General features: G+C 35.4%; 1 protein-coding gene across 5 annotated transcripts in view; it reads right to left on the bottom strand.

Annotated features, from left to right (window-relative positions):
* Positions 1-21765, bottom strand: part of MDN1 (midasin AAA ATPase 1) — a 195378-nt gene that overhangs the window by 68526 nt on the left and 105087 nt on the right. For 4 of the 5 annotated variants that reach the window (XM_074187144.1, XM_074187145.1, XM_074187143.1 and 1 more), the window contains exons 39-53: positions 20877-20984; positions 20234-20422; positions 18005-18094; positions 17027-17290; positions 16013-16274; positions 13728-13887; positions 13101-13217; positions 12079-12287; positions 11437-11585; positions 10318-10529; positions 9472-9692; positions 4940-5053; positions 3760-3892; positions 2582-2697; positions 1728-1861 (exon numbers count right to left, since the gene is read on the bottom strand). In XM_074187144.1, coding sequence (XP_074043245.1) covers positions 1728-1861; positions 2582-2697; positions 3760-3892; positions 4940-5053; positions 9472-9692; positions 10318-10529; positions 11437-11585; positions 12079-12287; positions 13101-13217; positions 13728-13887; positions 16013-16274; positions 17027-17290; positions 18005-18094; positions 20234-20422; positions 20877-20984 — 2478 coding nt within the window. The remainder of the gene's footprint in view (positions 1-1727; positions 1862-2581; positions 2698-3759; positions 3893-4939; positions 5054-9471; positions 9693-10317; positions 10530-11436; positions 11586-12078; positions 12288-13100; positions 13218-13727; positions 13888-16012; positions 16275-17026; positions 17291-18004; positions 18095-20233; positions 20423-20876; positions 20985-21765) is intronic. The other variant, XM_074187146.1, reaches the window with a different exon arrangement.

Below are 21765 nucleotides of genomic sequence, written 5' to 3' on the forward strand. Positions count from 1 at the left end.
GAAAAATTTTTAGGAAAAGAACATACATGGATCTGGCCTTACTATGGCTTCCAAAGTAACAGCCCCTAAACATTTTTTTAATTGTCATTCAGTTATTCAAAAAGCATCAATTACAAGGAAATTTTATCCTGAGTAAAAAAATACAATCACAGGAGTACAATGGAAAGGGTACTCTGGATTTTAATCCTACAACTCTGACATTTACTATCTGTGAGACATCAGACAAGTTTAATTTCTCTGGGTACCAGTTTCAACCTAGTATCACATAAAGTGTTCCAATAAATTCAATTTAGCCACTTAAGTTCTACCTATCCTTATTTTTCAGGATGAAGCAAAAAATGGAGCTGGATTCAATTAGAAAGATCCAGTTTCAAGTTTTGCCTCTGCTTTTAACAAAAACAATACCAGTTCACTTAATTTCCCAGAAATTAAGGGAACTAGAGGAGTATCAACAAGTACTAATCCACATAGGCAGAGGAAGTTCTCATTTTCAATGAGAAAAACAAGTCTTCCAACTTTATTCTTCCTTTATAGATACTATTAAAATCTAGTAAGGTGTGTGAATCAGCAGGCTAAAGTGTAGACTGGAAACTGATATTTTAATATTCTACATATATCACTAGCTGCCAAAATAACCAAGATCTGAGTCTGACTTTATCTTCTCCAATACAATAGATTATCTTATCCTGAGCTTAGCAGCATCGAAAAATAACACTTTGTTTATGAAGACAGTGTTCAAGATGACGACCATTTAAACTAAAAGTCAAAGATGCACATTTTCAAATACAATTTAAGAGTTCTGATGAGGAATTCAAGGTCATTTGGCTATTTCTTCCTAGTTATACATCTTAATAAATACTGAGTTAAGATCATTTCCTTCTGCACTTAGTGACAAAGTGTACTATAATGGGTAAGATAAATCAAGGCTTGATTTAACATATAAAAACACTATGAAAACTTTGTCTTACATAATATATAACTAATGTAGACTTGAATCCAATTTCACAGAGACATATATGTCATAATAAGACATAAGGCAGAGTAAGGAGCTAAAACTGTGTTCAGTGGTATAGTGTTCTGTGAATAATAAAAGTTTGTAAGAGAGTTTGATGAATCTGGTCCTTATCCAAGGGATGACTACCTTCACTAAAAAGTAGTATTTCTGTATTAGGAATACATTAACATATTAGGAAGCCATTCTTCATTTGGGGCAATTCTAATGGTGAGCTAGTTTTTTTTCTTTGGGAAGAAACTATATTCATTCTTTTCTCCATAAATCCTCATATTCTCTTTTGGAGACAGGTAAATCCCACCAATGCCTCTCTTCCATAAAGCAACCTTGAAGATGTCTATTACAACTCTTGAGTTGTAATAGTCAAGTCCCTCTTTTCAAATATAACAGCCAGGGGGCAGCTAGGTGGCACAGTGGATAGAATACCAGGCCTGCAGTCAGGAGGCACCTGAGTTCAAATCTGACCTGAGGCACTTAATAATTCCCTGCGTGACCTTGGGCAAGTCACTTAACCCCATTGCCTTGCAAACCCTCCCCTCTCCCACCAAAACCAAACAAACAAATACAATAGCCAGAAATAAATATATAATATTAAAGATATGGAAAGATGTATGCAGGCCATCAATCCACTCTGAAAGACTACCAAAAGCAGGGATGGAGTGGATGGAGGGTTGGGAAGGGAAAAAGAAGAGATGATACATGTGGTTCTACTCACCTTAAACAGTTTAGCATCAGTTAACTCCACCTGGGAAGATTGGACCCAGAACATTATCAATGAATCACAAAATTCAAAGAAAGCAGCAAGATGGATCACAATTTCATGGGACACGTTTTGATAATTGTCTGGATCTTGAGGAACAAAAAAACAAAAAAATTTCCATGTATGCTTCATAAATTATATGGACATAGATACTCAATCTTAATCTTTATTTTGCCTAAATACTGGGGTCACTGGAACTTCTATGATACTTCTATTAGTGAAATAAGCAACAAAATCTATGCCTCCTTTAATTTTGAGTCAAAAACACTAGTTAAAAAAGCAGAATGACTTTAAAAAACATTAGAACTGTTGGAGTCAATCCTGGGGCTAGGGTAAAAATAATCAGTGAGGTATTAAGTCTTTTTTAAAAAATAAAAAATAAAGACGAACAAGTTCTTAGAGAACATGTTCCCTAGGATAAGTAGCTCCCACTTTCTTTCAAAATTAAAATGATCCAAGGACTGTCCTGAAGAATTCTGATCAAGTTGAACAGTGCCTTAACCATTTTACATTATGTACAAAATCCTTGATTGACTGAATAGGATTTAAAAATCAAGTGGAGGAAAATTATTTTTTTCATTTTTCATTAATATTTAACAAGAAATCTCAGTCTTATGAAATTTAAGATATGGGGAACTTGCTCTTATAGAAATACTATAAATCGATTCCAGAAATCTATTTCTGGAATGTTTAAAAATTAAAAAATTATTCTGATTAACTAGAAAAAGATATTGAACACTAACATAATGCCTTAGCCAACAAGAACCACAAGAAAATTTAACAATAATATCTAAGTTAAATAATCTCACCTTTTTGGAACTCTAAGGACATTCTTAATGCACTATTCTTTGATTTCTTGCCTCCAGTGGAAATCAAGTTTGCTTCAGTAAAAACCCTTTTTTCCCGGTCAAGATATAGATTTGCCCTAAAATAAAGTGGGGGGAAAAATATTAATCTAAACCTGCTATCACAAATTTACAACTCTAAATGATTATCTATTAATACATTCTATCCCAAAATGATTTGGGTGACTGAATATAATCTGAATATTATGTCATTGTAGTACAGTATATACAGAGTATATACAGAGTGTATACAGGTTTTGCAGTCTGTGATAATGAATTCAAATTATGAGGCTATCAATCTGTGTGATCTTGGTCAAGTCCCTTAACCTATTTATAGTCCCCAGTTGCTCATTGTTAAAATGAGGGAGTTGAATCATAACATGTTTTCCAACTGTGAGCTTTCAGCAATAGCTAATGATTCTACTTCACTCTTTTTGCAAACTGAACAAATTAGATCAAAAAGTGACTAACATCTGACCTAAGTTGGAGAAAGATCACAAGATCAAAGATTCAGAGTTGGATAGAGTAATTAATGTTGGGTTCCTAGAAGCACAAACTGCACCAAATAAACAGCTCAAATACAAGCTAATGATCACAACAGAAAATAAGTGAGATGAGATAGCTCCTGCTAGAAAACCTGTAACAGTTATATCCAAATGACAATGGGTCAAGAATGTCCTTTGTATAAGAGTAATATAGAAATATACATACAAAAAACATGTAAATTATATGCTGATATATCTAATGTAGTTAGAAAAAAAGTAAAAACTGCTAAATTTTTAAACAAAGACCATAATCTAAAGCAGAGATGTCAAAGACAAGATTTCAAAACGAAATAGAGATCCATTTCTATTTGAGTTTCACTCCTTCCTTTTGAAAGTTCTATTGAATATGTGTATGTGTGGATATGTATAGGTACATGGAACACTTTAAGCCTTTTCAACAGAACAATCAAAAATCATTTCATTAATCAGTATAATGACAAAGATAATAGTGGCTAATCGACTGAAACTGACAAACTAAATTAAATGTGTGCTTCTCCAATTCACTGAAAAGTAATTCTACATTAACTCTTTGAAGAAGCTACAACATTTAGCCTGAGAAAACAGGCACAAGTATCCACAATTACTATCTTGATCTACCTGTTTGCTACAGATTCTAAATGCACAAGGATCTTCCTGGGTTTATTGGATTCTGTATCCAAGTCCATTGAGTTTCTTGTAATATCCAAAGCTTGCATGTTCCATCGGGGGTCCAGTGAAATCACAGATTCATCTAACAGTGTGAGGTCACAAAAGAAGAAACAGTATTTAAGTAGAATCCTTGACTCAATAGCAATTTCAGTTCTTCATATTTTCTATTGCTTTATCCAGATTACAAGAAGCAACAATGATGAATAGGGTACCACAGGGAAAGTGTTTGTGGCCAAGCATGGAAATGGAAGCAAAGAAATACATTTAAAAAACCCAAAAATATGATGCAACTAAGTGGCACTAGAGACAGGAAGACCTGAGTTCAAATTTGACCTTAGAAACATAATACTTATTTGGCTGTGTGACCTTGGGCAAGTCACTTAACCCCATTGCCTTGCAAAAAAAAAAAGAAAAAAGCAAACAAAAACAAAACACCAAATGCTTCAAATGCCATTTAAAACAATCCCAGAAAAGCCCTTCCACTATTATTTTTGCAAACGTATGTGCTATCTTAAGACTGCTGTATGTACCACATCATAATTTCATTTGGTGGACATTTTAATAGGTCCCACTGCTGATATAAAATGATCTCAAAAATCATAACAGTCCCATTTCCTGTCATGTCTTCTGTAAACATTGACATTTATTATCTTCTTACCATTGGGTAAATTACTCATGACTACTTAGCTCTCAGCTTTACCATTGTCCAGTCACTGGTCATCTTCAGCGTAAGAAAACTGAATGGTACGGCAGCTAGGTAATGCAATGGAGTCAGGTGAATTTGAGTTCAAATGTGGTCTCAGACACTTAATAATTACCTGACTGTGTGACCTTGGGCAAGTCACTTAACCCCATTGCCTTGCAAAAAAACCTGAATGGCAGGTTGTAAACAGCTGACAGTATGATTCAGCAACCATAGAAGTTGTTTTTAAAACTTATTTCAAACATTCTCATTCAGAAATCAAAGAAAAACAATCATTTCATACAAAAACTACAGTTCTGATATTCACAGTTTGAGGATTAATACAAACTATCCTACATTTCACATTCTGCCAAGTATTAATTTCTTTTAATTCAGTGGAAGAATCAGTGCTTAAGCCCACTGCCCCCCGAAGGTGAAATGAAATACCTGTCACATTTGGTTGTATTATCTTGATAATATTATTGATCTCAGCAGAGAGTGGATTAGAGTAAAAGTTTGTCAGCGATGTAGCACCAGATTCTAGATAAGTCTTTACATACTCTACAGGTAAGAGGAAAAAAACCAAAGAACTAATCATTCTGACAGTAAGCATGCTATCAATTTCTGCATTAAGTCCGCCGGGTCTGCACTAAGTAAAACACAGATTTTTCAGCAATTCCAATCATTAACACAGAAATATAGAAATTAATAGAAACCTATATTTAAGAGATTCAATGTTCCTTAGTAATTGCTACCTCTGCTGATGCATTTCCTTCCTATTTTCCCATCAAATGACAGAAATGACTGTATATTGTGTAATCACTAGAAAACATAAGGAAACTTTTAAGGCTAAAAGTAAATAGCATTCATCTACTGGGATAAAAACTCTCTCTTTGATAGAAACTGTTGGGAAAATTGGAAGTTGGTACGGCATTAGTTGGATTAGACCAATACCTCACACCCTATACCAAGAAAAGATCAAAATGGATACAGGATTTAGACATAAAAAAAAAAATATATTATAAGCAAACTAGTAGGAGATCAAGGAATAGCTTACCTGTCAGATCTATGGAAAGGGAAGCAGATTATGACCAAGGCAGAAATGGAGAACATCATTAAAAACAAACTAGATAATTTCCATTACATTAAATTAAAAAGCACAGACAAACCTACTGTAACTAAGATCAAAAGAAATGTAGTAAATAGGGAAACATTTTTACAACTAGTATTTCTGACAAAGGACTCATTTCTAAAATATACAGAGAACTGAGTCAAATTTTTAAAAATACAAGCCATTCTTCAATTGACAAACAGTCAAAGGATATGTTAAGGCAATTTACAGATGACAAAATCAAAGTGATCCATAGTCATATGAAAAATTTCTCTAAAGCACTACTTATTAGAGAAATGCAAATTAAAGCATCTCTGAGGTACCACCTCACACCTCTCAGACTGTCCAATGATCAATGTTGGAAGGGATGTGGGAAATCTGGAACACTAATACATTGTTGGTGGAGCTGTGAATTCATCCAACCTTTCTGGAGACAAATTTGGAATTATGCCCAAAGGGCAAGAAAAATGTGCATACCCTTTGATCCAGTAATGCCACTACTGGGTCTATGCTCTGAAGAGATTATGAGAAAGGGTAATAACATCACCTGTACAAAAATATTCATAGCAGCCCTGTTTGTGTTAGCAAAGAAATGGAAATTGAGTGAATGTCCATCAGCTGGGGAATGCCTTAATAAATTGTGGTATATGTATGTCATGGAACACTATTGTTTTATTAGAAACCAGGAGGGATGGTGAACCAAGGAAGCCTGGAAGGATGTGCATGAACTGATGCTGAATGAGATGAGCAGAACCAGAAGAACATTGTACACCCTAACAGCAACGTGGGGGTGATGATCAACCTTAATGGACTTGCTCATCCCATCAGTGCAACAATAAGGAACAGTTTGGGGCTGTCTGCAATGGAGAATACCATCTGTATCCAGAGAAAGAATTGTGAAGCTTGAACAAAGACCAAAGACTATTACCTTTAATTAAAAAAAAAAAAGTTACCTTATTATGTAATTTTGCTATCTCTTATACTTTATTTTTTTTCCTTAAGGATATGATTTCTCTCTCATCACATTCAACTTAGATCAATGTAAACTATGGAAACAATGTAAAGACTAACAGACTGCCTTCTGTGTGTGTGGGGGTGGGGGGTGGAAGCAAGATTGGAGAAACATTGTGAAATTAAAAATAATTAAATTTTTTTTAAAAAAGTAAATAGTGCTCATTTCTACAATCCTTCTCTGAATGAGGTATCTATGCACAGACACTGAGAGGAAAATGTGTTATCAATGACATCATTCATGTTCTTAAAAGAATTTTTAAAATAAGCCATCTTTTATTTTAAGGACTAAATTAATGATAATATGCACATGAATAGGGTACTAATTCTTTTTAAAAAATTTTTCCCCCAGTTATAAAAATAAGTTTCAACTTTTACTTTCAAAACCCTGAGTTTCAGATTCTTTCCCTCCCACCCTACTCCCCCTCAATGAGAAAGCAGATTACTTCGTATTGGTTAAAAATGTGTAATCATGAAAAACATTACTGCAATAGTCATACTGTAATAAACATAACCCCCCACTCACACACACACACACACAAAAAAAGAGAAACCTCAAGAAAAAGTGAAAAAAAAGAGTATACTTCAGTCTATATTAAGCCAACATCAGCTCTGTCTATGGGATGAATAGCCTTCTTTATCATGAGTCCTTCAAAGGTCTCTTGGGTCACAGAACTGCTGAGAAAAGGTAGACCATTCACAGTTGATCATCTTGCAATATGATGCACTTCCCATTGCATCTGCTCATGCAAGGTTTTTCCTGAGAGCATCCTGTAAATCATTTCCCATAACAGAACTGCATTTCATCTCAATCACAAACTACTGTTTGTTCAGCCACAGCCCAACTGTTAGGCATCCCCTCAATCTCCAACTACCCACACCAGAAAAGAGCTGCTATAAATATTCGAATACATATAGATTCTTTTCTTCCCAAATTTCATTTGTTCTGGAATATAGACCTAGCAGTGGCACTGCTAGGCCAAAGGGTATGCATGGTTTTAGAGTCCTTTGGGAATATTTCCAAATTTATCTACAAAATTGTTGAATCATTTCACAACTCCTCCTACAGAACATCAATGTCTCAATTTCCCTACATCCCTTCCAACATTTGTCATTTTCTTCTTCATCCTTTTAGCCAATCCAATAGGCATAAGGGAGTATCTTAGAATTGTTCCAACCCATATTTCTCCTATCATCCTATCAATAATGAGGTAGGACATAAAAAATTTAAATAGATTGCATTGATAACCTCATCTGAAAATTATATTTCTCAATCATTTATCAATTGGGAATGGCACTTATTTTTTATAAATTTGATTTAGTTCTCTATATTTGAGAAATGAAGTCTTTAACAGAGAAACTTGTTTCTACTTTTTTCCCACAGTTGCAATTGCTAGTTGTATTTTCCTCCATACTATTCTTCCCTGCCCCTATTTATCCTATTTTCTCTCCTTTCACCCTGTCCCTTTTCCAAAGTGTACTGCATCTGACTCACCATGCCCACAATCTTCCCTTCCCTTCTATCACTTACACCCCACCCCACCCCCCTCCCCTTTCTTCCTTCACTTTCCTCTCCTATTTTTCTCTAGGGTAAGATAGATTTCTATATCCAACTGAGTGTGCATGTTATTCCCTCTCTGATCCAATTCTGATGAGAGTAAGGCCCACTCACTCTGCCTCACCTTCCTCCAATTCCACTCCACTGTAAAAATATTTTCTTACATCTTTTATGTGAAATAACTTAGCCCATTCAACCTCTCCTTTCCCTTTCTCCCCCATTAATTTCATCTTTTTAATATATCTTCATATTCAATTCCCAGCTGCGCCTTTTCTATACATGTTCCTTCTAACTGTAGAGCACTAATTTTTATGTAGACATTCACACAGTGGAGCCAAGAAAGCTTTACAACTTCCGAACTACTATATTACATGTTGGAAAAGAGGGGTTGGGGGAGCAGGAGGTAGGCAGGGAAGTAAAAAAGGATCTGTGCTTTCAAAGATGCAGGAATCATAGGAACTCTAAGGTGACCAATATGTTGGTCCTAGATTTAGATGACCAACAAACCAACCACATCCATAGCTGAAGTATTCCAAGCTTTAGGGGCTTATGTCATTAAGTGATTCTAGAACCCAGGGTTAACCTCCAACTCTTCACACAATGTTATTCTATTAGGGCTTAAGAGAAAATTTCTTATTTATAATTTTATATTTATTAAGTTCTGAATTTTACAATTTCCCCCCTAATCTCACTTCTCTTCCACCACCCCACACAAAAGGCAGTCTGATAATCTTTACATTGTTTCCATGCTATATATTGATCCAAATTGAATTTATTGAGAGAGATATCAATCCTTAAGGAAAAAATAAAGTATAAGAGATAGCAAAATTACGTAATAAGATAAATTATTTTTTTTTTAGAGATAATAGTTACTGATCTTTATTCAAACTCCACAATTCTTTCTCTGGATACAGATGGTATTCTCCATCGCAGATACCCCCAAATTGTCCCTGACTGTTGCACTGGTGAAATGACCAAGTCCATTAAGATTGATCATCACTTTCATGTTAGGGTGTACAATGTTCTTCTGGTTCTGCTCATCTCACTCAGCATCAGTTCATGTAAACCCTTTCACAATTTATTGAGCCATTCCCCAATTGATGGACATTCACTCAATTTCCAATTCTTTGCCACCACAAACAGGGCTACTGTGAATATCTGTGTACAAGTGATGTTTTTACCCTTTTTCATGCTTGTTCTCCAAAATGTGAACATTTGCTAGCATTCAAAAAAAAATTAAGAATGAAATGAATACATTCATTAAGATACACAGAAAAGAACTGAGATCTTTCAACCTACCAAGGCCTTGTGGTATATTCTTGGCCAGATGGTAAAGCCACCTAACTCGAAGAACCCAGTCCTGATTGGTTGCTCTTTCAACGAGCAATTTAATAGAAGTAGCCAAGACACTGGTTTCATCTAACCAAGAAGTATCCATTTCAATTGCATGGAAGTTCAGATTCTCAGAGTTGGAGGACTGGATTATTTTCTCCAAGTCTTGTAAAGTAAGTGGAAGTATCCTGGAATTCATATAAAAGGACAAGAATTAATAAGAAAAAAGAATTTATTTTACAATTCAACAAGGCAAAGGCATGAATACAAAAAAATAGTACAATGAGGAACATGGGAATTACTCAGAACCAAGGATGGCAAAGAGTATGTTGGGTTTAAAGGCTCAATCACAACCATGACATTTCTGTTCAACAGAAAGAAACAAAAAAAATATCATACCACCTATGCTTTATTCCAATGAAGGATTGGAAAAACCACTTTTAAAACAAAAATATGGTTGATCAACTGAGATATGATACACCTGAACCCTAGAGAAAACCAACAATCATTTGATAGCTCTTGGTCACACAATGTATTGCTTTGGAATATTATGAACACATCCCCTATTTGTCAAGGACAAAACCTGGCACTACAAAAGATCATAGAAACATCTAGGTACTCAAAAGCTACCTAGTCTGGTCTCTTTTTCTACAGTTTAAAGACCAAGACCTTTTCCCAAGGTCACACAAGTAGCAAGTGACATAGATGAGCTTTGAACAAGGATCCTCTTAACCTCAGATCCAGTGCTTTTTCCAATATACCAAGCTGCTTCTCTTCATCATGGATCAATACAAACTTAACTCTCTTGCTCACCTTTCCCACTTGTTGGTTTTCAGACTTAGCCTATTGAGGCAGTACACCAGGATCTGTCCATCACGTCGGACTGTAGAAAGGTGGGAATCTTCAGTGGCAAACAGGGCTGAAGGCAGAGAGTCTGGCCACACACCCAAGGCAAGAAGTGAGCTACCCCACTTTTCTGGAGACTTCAGAGAAGAAATACATCTCACCAAAATTTCCTTCACGAGCTGATAAGAAAAGGTGGAAATGATAAATAGCATCTACAATTTAGGGTGATCTGGACCTATGGTTTTATAAGTGTAAGGAATTGTCAATGAGGATCTTTTCAACATTCATACAGAAGATTGCACTGTAACTTCTAGTCTTAAAGAGATGCCTAGGGCTCTGACTGGTTTTAGTTAACTTGCCCAAGGTCAACCATTTAATATATGTCAAACCCAGATCTTCTCAGCTCTGAGGATGGAAGTCTATTTACTAGGCAATGAACATTATGAACACTATCCAAGAGCTCAATTATAATACTTACAACATAGTACAATTTCCAGGAGACAAATAACCATCTCTCTTAACTCCTAACCAGACTGCACTGTACAATAGCACTGAGAAAGATTTAGTGATACACAGCTACACAATTTAGATCTTGCTTAGTTATTCCATTAAGGGAATCAATTCTATCATAAGAATAACTGCAATTTTCCTATTACTCAGGGCTCACATCTGATTCTACACCCAACCCATTTTAATAAGTTATCTTTCTCAGGATATGGAAGGGATGAAATCAAAGGATCATAAAATTAATGCTGTAAAGAACTTGTGATGCCACCAAATAGAGTAGCTTCATTTTATAGATCACAGAACTGAGCCCAACTGTGGTCCCTTAAAATAATAAGTGGCACTTGGGGGAAGTCAAACTGAGTTCCATTTTCTTTAAATCTGGCTCTCTGTCCAACTATCTCTTTATACTTTGCTTCGGTTTATATATAATGTAGTGAGAAATAGAAAAAATGAAAAAACCTTCTATTGCCTTGCAGCACTAGATGCTATTTCTTTACACTGTGCTTGATACCTTGCAAACAGGTTTATATATCATTTATTCAATATTCTAATTCAAGTTAAAGAGTTCAAAATATTTACCTGTCGGTTTGCTGGTGACTGTTGGGCACAGACATACACTTCCCAGCAAGCTCCATAAAAGGCTTTGGCTACACTCAAGCCCCGCAGTAGGCGCTGGGCAATGAGTGTGGATGTGTGAAAAAAGGTAGATATAGATGATGTTGGAGCACCTTAGAAAACAAACATTACCCTTTTGTGAGCAACTGTTTTTCAACAAGTTTTTGCCACAAACATTGAAAAAATTTTTTTAAAAAGATTATTCTCGTTGTCATTTAGATGCCCTTGATTCAAAGTTTTAGCCAGCAATGGATTTGCTTTTTCTTTCATACACAGAAGGGCATGCATCTGAACTGTGGCATAGGACAGAGGCCTCTGGGGAAACAAATGACCCACTCTTGCACCTTCACCATCCAGAAAACTTCCACTGGAACATGCTTAAAGTATATATGTACACACACACACACACACACACACACACACATTCATGGCAACAACAGAGGTCCACTGTTTCAACTAACAAGAATTAAAAAGTAGAAAATTGGTGTATCACGCAAAAAATTTAAAAAAACTCACTTTTTCTTGATTCAAGCCAGTATGTCTTACTATTCCTTTGACACTTTCTTTTGTGATTTCTGAAGTGCAGGTGCTTGTAATTCAACTTACCTGCAATGGCTTCTCTGGTTTCTGTGTGCATGGTTATAAGGGCATCACATAAATTGTCTCCAACCAAACCCATGCTATGTAATAGCAATTTCACATCGAGAGGATCTGGACTACTCTCATCCTTTTCTCCTGGAATGTAAATCTCAATTCCTCGGTTCCGCATGGCTCTGGATATTTCTCCATGGATAGGATCCATTGAAAGGAAAAGCCTTACAAGTTTGGTTAGGTAGAAAAAGAAAAACAAACAAACAAATCACACTGTAACTAATTTAAAGTCCATCATCTTTGTGGAACTAATCAAGTCACATACACAGTCCTTGACAAGGCTAATTAAGAGATCAACATCTTTAGTTTTGCCTTTAACCAGGTAAATTCCAAAATGGCTTAATATTGCTAGTAATACCACTCATTTAGAATTGTTAGAAAAGAAAGTGTTGAATGAAATCCAAAATCCATGGAATTGTGTTCTCTAAGGATTACACTTAATCTTGATAGCAGTTACCTGCTCAGATAGACAATAAAATATCCTTTCATCTTGGAAAACTTACATCTCAGCACTTTAAACTTCCAAAGATTAGCAAAAATGACTACTGATTAACATGGACCTCATTTCAGCCATGTTGCCTTGAATTTGCATTTTCCCCTTGTTTGTATCATTGAATTTTATTTTTTTTTAGGATTTTGCAAGGCAGTGGGGTTAAGTGACTTGCCCATGGACACACAGCTAGGTAATTATTAAGTGTCTGAGAATGGATTTAGACTCAGGCACGCCTGACTCCAGGGACAGTGCTCTATTCACTGCGCCACCTAGCCACCCCATATCATTGAATCTTAATAAAATAGTTGATAATGCACCTAAGCATAACAATGATATTCAAGGCTCATCATATCATTTCTCTGGCTTGGTTCTTTAAAAGATAATCTAAAGATTCTTGCTGGACACTGTACTGTACTATACTGTACTGGACTGTAAAAGGGTGGGGGCCACAAGATTCTGAGGCAGAAAACAATAAATGGAATACCTGAAGTTGGGATGTGGAGTAATAGTGGGAGTCGATCCATCGATCACTCCTCTTTCACTAACAGTGAGAACACCCCCAGGTTCAAGCAGAGCATTCAAACGATCCAGCACTGAAGGGCTTTGGGGCAAAGAATTTCATTAAAAAACAGGTCAACAATCTCAAGTGAAACTAACTTGAAGGTCTCCACTCTATCCATTGACAATCAAAATGAACTCAAAATATCTGGACATATTTCACACACCAAGTAAATGGCAAAGTTGGGACATGAACCAAGGTCTTTGAATCTAAGTACAACAGTCTTTCTATTATACTAAGTCAGGGCACAGATAAAAGACATAGGCCTACTCAAAAGTCATTAGGAAATTAATAACAATCATCATTTTCTTTACCAGGAATTAAGACATCAGTCAAAACCAAGTTAAGCTATACATAACTCTAGGGTGAAAACAAGTTTAGGAGAGCTCAAAACATCATGTAGAGTACACTGTAAAAAATTAATTATCAGCAACAAGTCTAAGGACCAAAAAGCATTCAAATTCTGAGGACAACAATAAGTTTCAAATTAAAGGAAAAATAACTAATCCTTTCACCCAAGAAATACCAAAGAGTAATGAATTGCTCTCTTACTTGCAGAAGTTAACGTTGTCCATTAGAAGCCAGTCTCCAGATTGTAAAGCTTGAACTAACATGCTGTCCACCCACTCAAATGTGCCATGACTACGACCATCCACAGTCTGAATAAGCTTCAATCTAAAATTTCGGAATTCTTCCACAAGCTTGGAAAATTCTGAAATAGCAGAGGTAAGATTCCAATTTACAATGTTCAATATCAAATGGCAACAGTGAACCATGACACTGAGAGAACAATCAAAATATCAGTATTTTATTTAGGAAGAGAGCTACAATCTCAATCAATTATTAAAAATTGTCACCAAGTTAAGAAATTTTCATTGAGATTTAAAATGGTAGGTAATTAATGTCTACAAAATACACTTCTTTGGGTTAACTGAGTACTTGCTGCTGAAACAAATTACTTTAATTCCTTACATTTCAATCAGATGCAGTATGGGTCTTACAAGAAAATGAGGAGCATGGTGAAGCTGATTAAATTATGTTCAGTTTTCTTCTCTGGTAAGGTATAAGAGTTCTATACACATCTCCAGAAAGAAATTAGATCCAACAAGCAGCCCAGAATTCAAAGAGCAGGACTTTAGGTTGGATTTAATTTTACCCTCTAACCTAGAAAAGGTAGAATTACAAGTTAATGGGAGTCAAGGGACACTGAAAAGCAATATTCCTCTGTGTTTTAAGGAGCTAAAGGATAAAGGTTTCTTTGTTTCATCCATAACTCAAAATTTTTAATGGTATGTAGTTACGGCAGTAGCTTCCCAAGATATAAAACAACACAAGGCATTCCATGCCTCCTCAGACATGAAGGTAAAACCACATTATATAGGCAAGCAGTACTACTTTTGCAAGCATCATCATGATAGGGAAAGGAAAATGAAGAGAAGTCTTGATGCTGAACTGAACCAGAACCTAATTAGAATTACTAACTTGTATCATTGCTCTGAAATCAATGATTATATTGTTATAAGCTAATAACTAAGCCTTTTTTCCATAAGTTTTTGCATATTATGCCACATCAATTAATGTCATTTAAATATCATCCAAACCTACATTTAAGGTGGTACTCCAAGCATTCTATCATACCATTTTATCCACCTCCATATGTCCCTACCACTGTCCTCACACTGTATAAACTAAATTAATTGATAAAGTGAATATAGGCATCTGCCTTCTCCTGGAAGGATGCCCTGAGCCCCATAAGCCAATTACTGTTTCCATGCCAGCAGTAGGCTCACAATTCCCAACTTGACTTCCTTATATTTTAAATGACACTTGCCTCAATCATAAATGACCTCTAATAAAGAACAAAAAGAAAGATTTCCAAATCGTGAATACAAACAAATCAGGAAATGCCCAATTCAAAGGCTACTGATATACTATAAAGCCAATCATTGATGACATCATCTCTAAGATTAAAAATTCAATCAATCAGCCCATGTCGCATGAATAACACTTCCTATTTACAGAGATAAACTTCTCCTAAAGGGACCATGTCACTTAACAAGATTCCATTCTAAGCAGGAAGCTGACAGATGAAGATTACTTTATGAATGCCAAGGGTTCCATTCTTTGATAAAGGGAGCATATTGGTTTCATTTAAAGAGGGGGAAGTGGGAGGGAGAGGGGAGGCTTCAGGGAGAAGAAGGGGGGAAAAAGGACTAGAAACAGACACAAAGGGGGGAGAAAGAGAGGTGGAGGTGAAAGAAGGAGAGAGAGAGAGAGAAAGAGAAAGTGGAGGTGAGGAAGAGAGAGAGAAGAAAAGGAAGGGAGAAGATGGAAGAACAGGGAGAAAGAATTTGTAAACTATGTAAATGATTATATTTTTCATGGCTAAAGTGATGAACTCCTACCAGGGATCTTTGCATAGAAATAAAAATTCTAAGTTGCCAGGCCTCAAGAATAGAGATGCAGCTTCTGATTAAAATAATTAAGTTTAATTAGAGACCATCAGACTACAGTTAATTGTTTAAGTAAAAACTTCAAAATTATACAAACTGATCTTTGCAAATTTCAATAATCAACCACAGGACTGGGAAAATTCTACCTTTCCTAGCTACGTGTAAAATCAGTATTGCTGATTCATTACCTCAGACTACCATTTCTTACTATATTTTCAAGCTCAAAATTATTCTTGGATTTTTAATGACTATAATAATTACTGCATAAATAATGGCTTTAGGGAGCTAGCAGAAACCCCCCCCCCCCCAAGTATCCAGGCACCATGGACAGAGTCAGCCTGCACTCTCTTCCTTCAGAAACTTATTTACACAGCATGCACCTACCTGCCTTTGAGAAGGAGTTGATTTTATTATTCAGGCGTTGGACAAGCAGCAACACTGCTTCTAGTTTGTTCACAATCTCCACGGTGATACTTTTTCCAACTTCTCCAAGAAACTTGGGCTTATAGGTGAGGAAGAAATTGCTCCATGCACGAAGAACTACCTCTGCATCCTCAGGATTGAGTAAAAGACTGTCCCTGAGAAGAACACTCACAGTAGACTCTACTTTTTTGAGCAGCTGTTGCCATGGTCGTATGATGTCAACCTATAATGTGAGTAATTAAAATAGTCAAAGGTAATCATCAAAGTCACTAGTACGCACCCCAGCAGGACAGTAACAAGCATCACTTTAAAAAATATATTAGAAGAGACAACAAATATGAAGAATTTAGGAGTACAGAAAGCCCTTTAAATATATTAAACATAGCTTAAGTATACTTTTTAACTCTAAAGCCTGAATCATATTGGAAACAGTGTCTAGAGGAATCAGGAGGGCCTGACTTCAAACCTCAAGCTTTGTAACTTCTGTTCTTAGTTTTTTCAACAACAACAAGAAACAGATGCTAATAATAGGTGGAAGCTACCTCACAGTGATATTGTGAGAATCAAATCAAATATTTGTAAAGCACTTTAGCATAGTGCCCAGAAGATAACGCTTTAATGCTTTAAATAATGCTTTAAAAAACTCTATGTAACTTAGGCAAGGCACTTAACCTCACAGTCTCGTCAAGAAAAACAAAAACAAAAAATATAAATAAATGGATACAGAGTGAAGTAAGAAGAACCAGGAAAAAAAAAATGAATACAACAATTCAAACAAAAGGGGGGGAGAGACTAAATATGGTATAACAAGCATGCTTGTCTCAGAAAATTCTGCTAATTCTGTTGTTTATAAAGGAAGGCGCATTCCTTGAGGGTCTGGTTAATGTTTGAAAAGGAATGAAATATAAAAATGAAAAGGTTTCAAAAGATTAAGAACAAAGAGTTTTTTAATACTTAAGAAGACAGAGTAGTTACCTGCTCAAATCCACCCAAGAGTTCAGTAGTATCCATAGAACTATTCATAGCCATAATCTTTAATGTATGTCCTGTCAGGTGGGCCAGGAGCTGAATCAAACTGGTCTTCCCAACAGCAGTAGGACCCACAAGGATGACCATCCAGTTCATTTGTACACATTTCATAACAGGTTCAAGGAATTTTAAGGACTGGTGTAAGAGAGACAAAGGTCTCTGGGTTTGTTGAGGAACATAGTTGCCACGAGAAAGAACTGAATAGCCAACCTTTAAAAAAAAATTAATCAAATGTGAATATGTTGAAAGGAAAAAAAATGAGATTAACAAAAAAGATGCTGTCTTTTCATGATAGCAAAGAGTTGGAAATTGAAGAAATCCTCATAAATTGGGGAGTGGCTAAACAAATTGTGGTACATGAATGTGATGGAACACCACTGTTTCTATAAGAAACCATGAGGGATGGGACTTCAGAATAGGCTGCAAAGACTTGCATGAACTGATACACATTAACAGCAACACTAGGTGATGATCAACTATGATGGACATGTATAATTCAACAGTAAAATAATCAAAGACAATTCTAAAAGACTTATGATGGAAAATATCATCCATAGTCAGAGAAGGAACTGTAGAGCTTAAATACAGACAAAAGTTTGCCATCTTCAATTTTTAAAGGTTGTCATAAATCAGGTCTTTTTTTCTCTAATTTTTCCCCCCCGTTTGGATTTGATAATTCTTTTATTATGGATCTGTTTAGCATGGTTATACATGTATAGCTTATAGAAGATTGCTTTCTGTGGGAGGGAGGGAAAGGGAGGTAGGAAATAAAATATAAAGTCAAAACCTTGCAAAAAAATTATTGTTGAAAACAATCATTGCATGTAATTGGAAAAATAAGTAAACAAAATAAATACATAGATGTTTAAAGAAAACAAACAAACGAAACAAAAGAGCTGTTAAATAAATATCTTGTCTCCTCACCTGAACTTCATATGGAGAGATGTGGAACTGTCTTGTACCCATGTATGGGACAGTATTGGGACCAAAAACTTCCTTGAATACAGAAATCACCTAAAAAAGAGGGAAAAAAATAAAACGCAAATTTCTCCTCAGTTTTCTAATTTACAAGCTTTATTCTGAGTATTTCTGTTCTATATGTACATCTACTAAAATCTTTCTTGTAGTGATTTGAGAATGCATTAAGCTCATCATCTTTCCACAACTAATCTACAATAAGAATTAAGAGTTGGGCTCAAGAAAACAGTAGGTCCAAATCTGCTCAGGGCTTTCAAGGAAACTCATGAGAAATAAATTCTGAAAATGTCCTTCTCTATAAAGGAGTTGCTGGTATAGCTTCAGAAGGCCCATAAGAAGTGATGGAAGGAAATAAAGGCTGTCATGATCTAAATACATATGCATCCCAAATCTATTTCTGAAGCAGAGAGGTAGTATAGCAGAGATGGCTAGTTTGGAGGTACAAAAGAAGCAAGTTCAGATGATGTCTCTAACATTAACTAATTGTGTGATACTTAGCCAAATCACTAAACTACTCTTATCTTCTGTTTCCTCACCTGTAAAAGGAGAGTTCATAATAAAATTTACCTCAAAGAGTTACTGTGAGGTTATAAACTATATGAATGATATCTGCTATCATTGTTATTGTTATTATTGTTATCATCATCATCATCATCACCACCAATCCCTGGAAGATGAATCTCACTAGAAATTAATGTCATAACTTATGTCAGTATTTAAAAGATGCAATTCAGTAATATTGGCTTCAAAATTATTTCTTTTGAATAAATTCTATTTTCTTTCTTTTAAAAAACCAAAGAAGTATCTTCAACTAGAAAACTACAAAATCTAAATGTAAAAAAAAAAAAACAAAAACCACACACACACCTGAAAATGTAACAACTACTTAATTTTTGGTGTCTGAGGCTGGATTTGAAATCAAATACTCCTGACTCCAGGGCCGATGCTTTGGAGCACTACACCACCTAGCCACCCCAACAACTACTTTAAAGAGCATATTTTAGTAATAAAATAGGGACAATCAAAAATATTCTATACTAATATCAAAATGTATGAAACCAGAAACTTTAATAAGAGTAAGATTGATAAAGTAGGGATACAGTTCTGTATTTGGAGTCATAAGATTTAGATTCCAGGAATGTCTCAACAAATTAGTGACCTTAGTTAAGTAAGTCACTTAGCTTTTGGGAACTACTGGGTTCTTTGAGCTCAAAGATTTTCTACTTAATATATTTCCACTGTAAAGAAAGAAATCTCAAATTACCAAAGCGGATAATTCACCAGCTAAAAGGAATGTCATATCATTTCTAATTTTATATCCAAATTAAAAAAAAAACCCAACCCAATCTGTTTTAGCTCCTTTCCCCATCATTAGCCTTATTTAAGAACATTTGTCTTCCATTACCAAGCCATTCTCCTAATAGCTATGAAACTGATATTCTAAAGCATTGGTCTCAGCATGTAATTCTATTCATAATAGAATGACTTGACATTTCCTTCTCCAATTCATTTTATAGATGAGGAAACTGAGGCAAACAGGGGTAAGCAATTTGCTCAGGATTACAGAGTCAATAAGTGTCTGAGGTCAGATTTCAACTCAGGAAGACAGACTTCCTAATTCAAGGTCCAGCTCTATCCACTGCACCACCTAGCTGCCCATCAAGAATCTCACTTGCTCCAAAATGTCTCTACAATAAAATATATTATCTTCTAATAACCATAGGAGACGTCTGTTGCAATATAGTTTCATGGTCACATAGATTCAGACTCATGCTATGTATATAATAAAAACGTGCTAACACATTTTATGGGATAGTGATGAGCCCCTCTTAACGGCTTCATTACCAGAGGCAGTTCATCTAAGTGACTAAGTGAATACAGCACTGGGCTGGCATCAGGAAGACCCGAGTTCAAATTCTGCTATGTGACTCTGAGCAAGTCACTCAAACTCTAATTCCATTTCCTCAACTGCAAATGGGGATAATAACAACATCTATCTTGCAGGCTGTTGTAAGGATAAAAAAATTAATTTTGATAAAGTCCTTTGTATAGTCTCTGAAACAAAGCAGGTTCTTAATAAGTTTTTCCTTCCTCCCAGGAGTTCCATGTGTTTGGTATCACTGCTATTTGTCACTCTGCTATCACTTACAAGGAATAAAACAATGTAAGACTCACCTTCTCTTTGTCTTCTTTGGATCTCATTCTTTCCCCATAAATTAAATACATATGCTGCCCAGGATCATAACATCCTGGAGACTGGTCAACAAGGATCAGCTGACACCAGCGGAAGAGGTCCCGTAGGTTAAATTCCCAGGGTCCTCCTTTCTGACCCCATTTCTTCTCAAACATCACTTCTTGATCAATCTAGGAAAAGAAAAAACATTTCATGGAGACTTTATCTCACACCAAGAAATACACTCATGGTTCTTGAAAGAATTCAAAAGAAGAAACTAAAGATACCTCTGAAGTCTAACACTAGAAGTCAAAAAAATAAGCTTTTTGCTTCGTTTTCCTCCTTTCCCTGACTTGTTTTTTTCAAATGCCAGGGGAAAAAACCTACAAATGCTTAGTAGCAAAACTAAGTATGTTTACAATATAATAATAGTTTTAAACTCCAGCTTTGCAATAAGGGAAAAAATTAGGCACGTGTTATATCCAAAATGATTTACAATCTTTATAGAGGGCTAACCCTGAAGAATCAACAATTAAACCAAACACTCTAAATGAATACTGCCAACATAATATACAAGGTTGAGTTCACTCCAAACCTAAACTATGCGAAATAGACTGAAAACAAAATACATAAATGGGTTCTTACTTTTTTGTTAAAGGCAACCATTTTTGCAACAATGCTTTTGTCAATGGCAGGAAATAAGGTATTGGCAATGAACTCCATGTCAGAATCTGAAAGTGGGTCCACATAGACCTGGAAGGAGGAAAAAGTTCACAAACAATTGAAGTATATTATTCTAACTGGCAAAACTGCAGAAAGCACTATAGAACAATTTATTCATCTGCAAAAAACCTTTTTTAATAACTTGAGATTCAAACAGAAAAAAAAAAACAAAATAAAACTTTCCTGTTATACAAATTTCCTTTCTTCTGCTATGCCTGAGAATAATAAAATCCCTTGTAATTATCATGAAAGACAGGAGTCTTCTTTTTATTACCCTCTACTATTTTGAGGAAAAAATTCAGATTTGGAAGGAAGATTTTTCTTCACAATGTTTTTAAAAAGCATGTCTAATACACAAAGAATAGATGTTTAATCAGCTTTGGCTAATTCAGCATAAGGGACAGATATAGATAGGATAGTTAAAATAGACATTTAATAAAGAGAAAATATATCAGCCATTATTATCTCTGAAACCTTGAGATAACAGGTGGCAAATTAGACTGATGAGGGAAAGGTTTCAATGTTACTTTGCTCCACTGCCCTTCCCTCCCCCCCCAAAAAAAACTGTGACTGCAATTTTTTTAGAAAACTCCAGTGAGGAAAACTTTCTCTATCAATGCAGATGTATTGTATATTCTATTTTATTCTTCTATAATTTTAAAAGCTTTAAAAAACATTTAGAAAAAATAAAAAACCTTCCTGAGATGCCAAAAGACTTTCCAAAGGTTGTACAGTCAGTATGACTCAGGGGAAAGCTTTCAACATAGCCCTCTCAGTTCACCATACCAGCTGTCTTTATGATAATCCATAA

Source organism: Macrotis lagotis, chromosome 5, assembly GCF_037893015.1.
Source record: "Macrotis lagotis isolate mMagLag1 chromosome 5, bilby.v1.9.chrom.fasta, whole genome shotgun sequence".
In the NCBI taxonomy this organism is placed as follows: domain Eukaryota; kingdom Metazoa; phylum Chordata; class Mammalia; order Peramelemorphia; family Peramelidae; genus Macrotis; species Macrotis lagotis.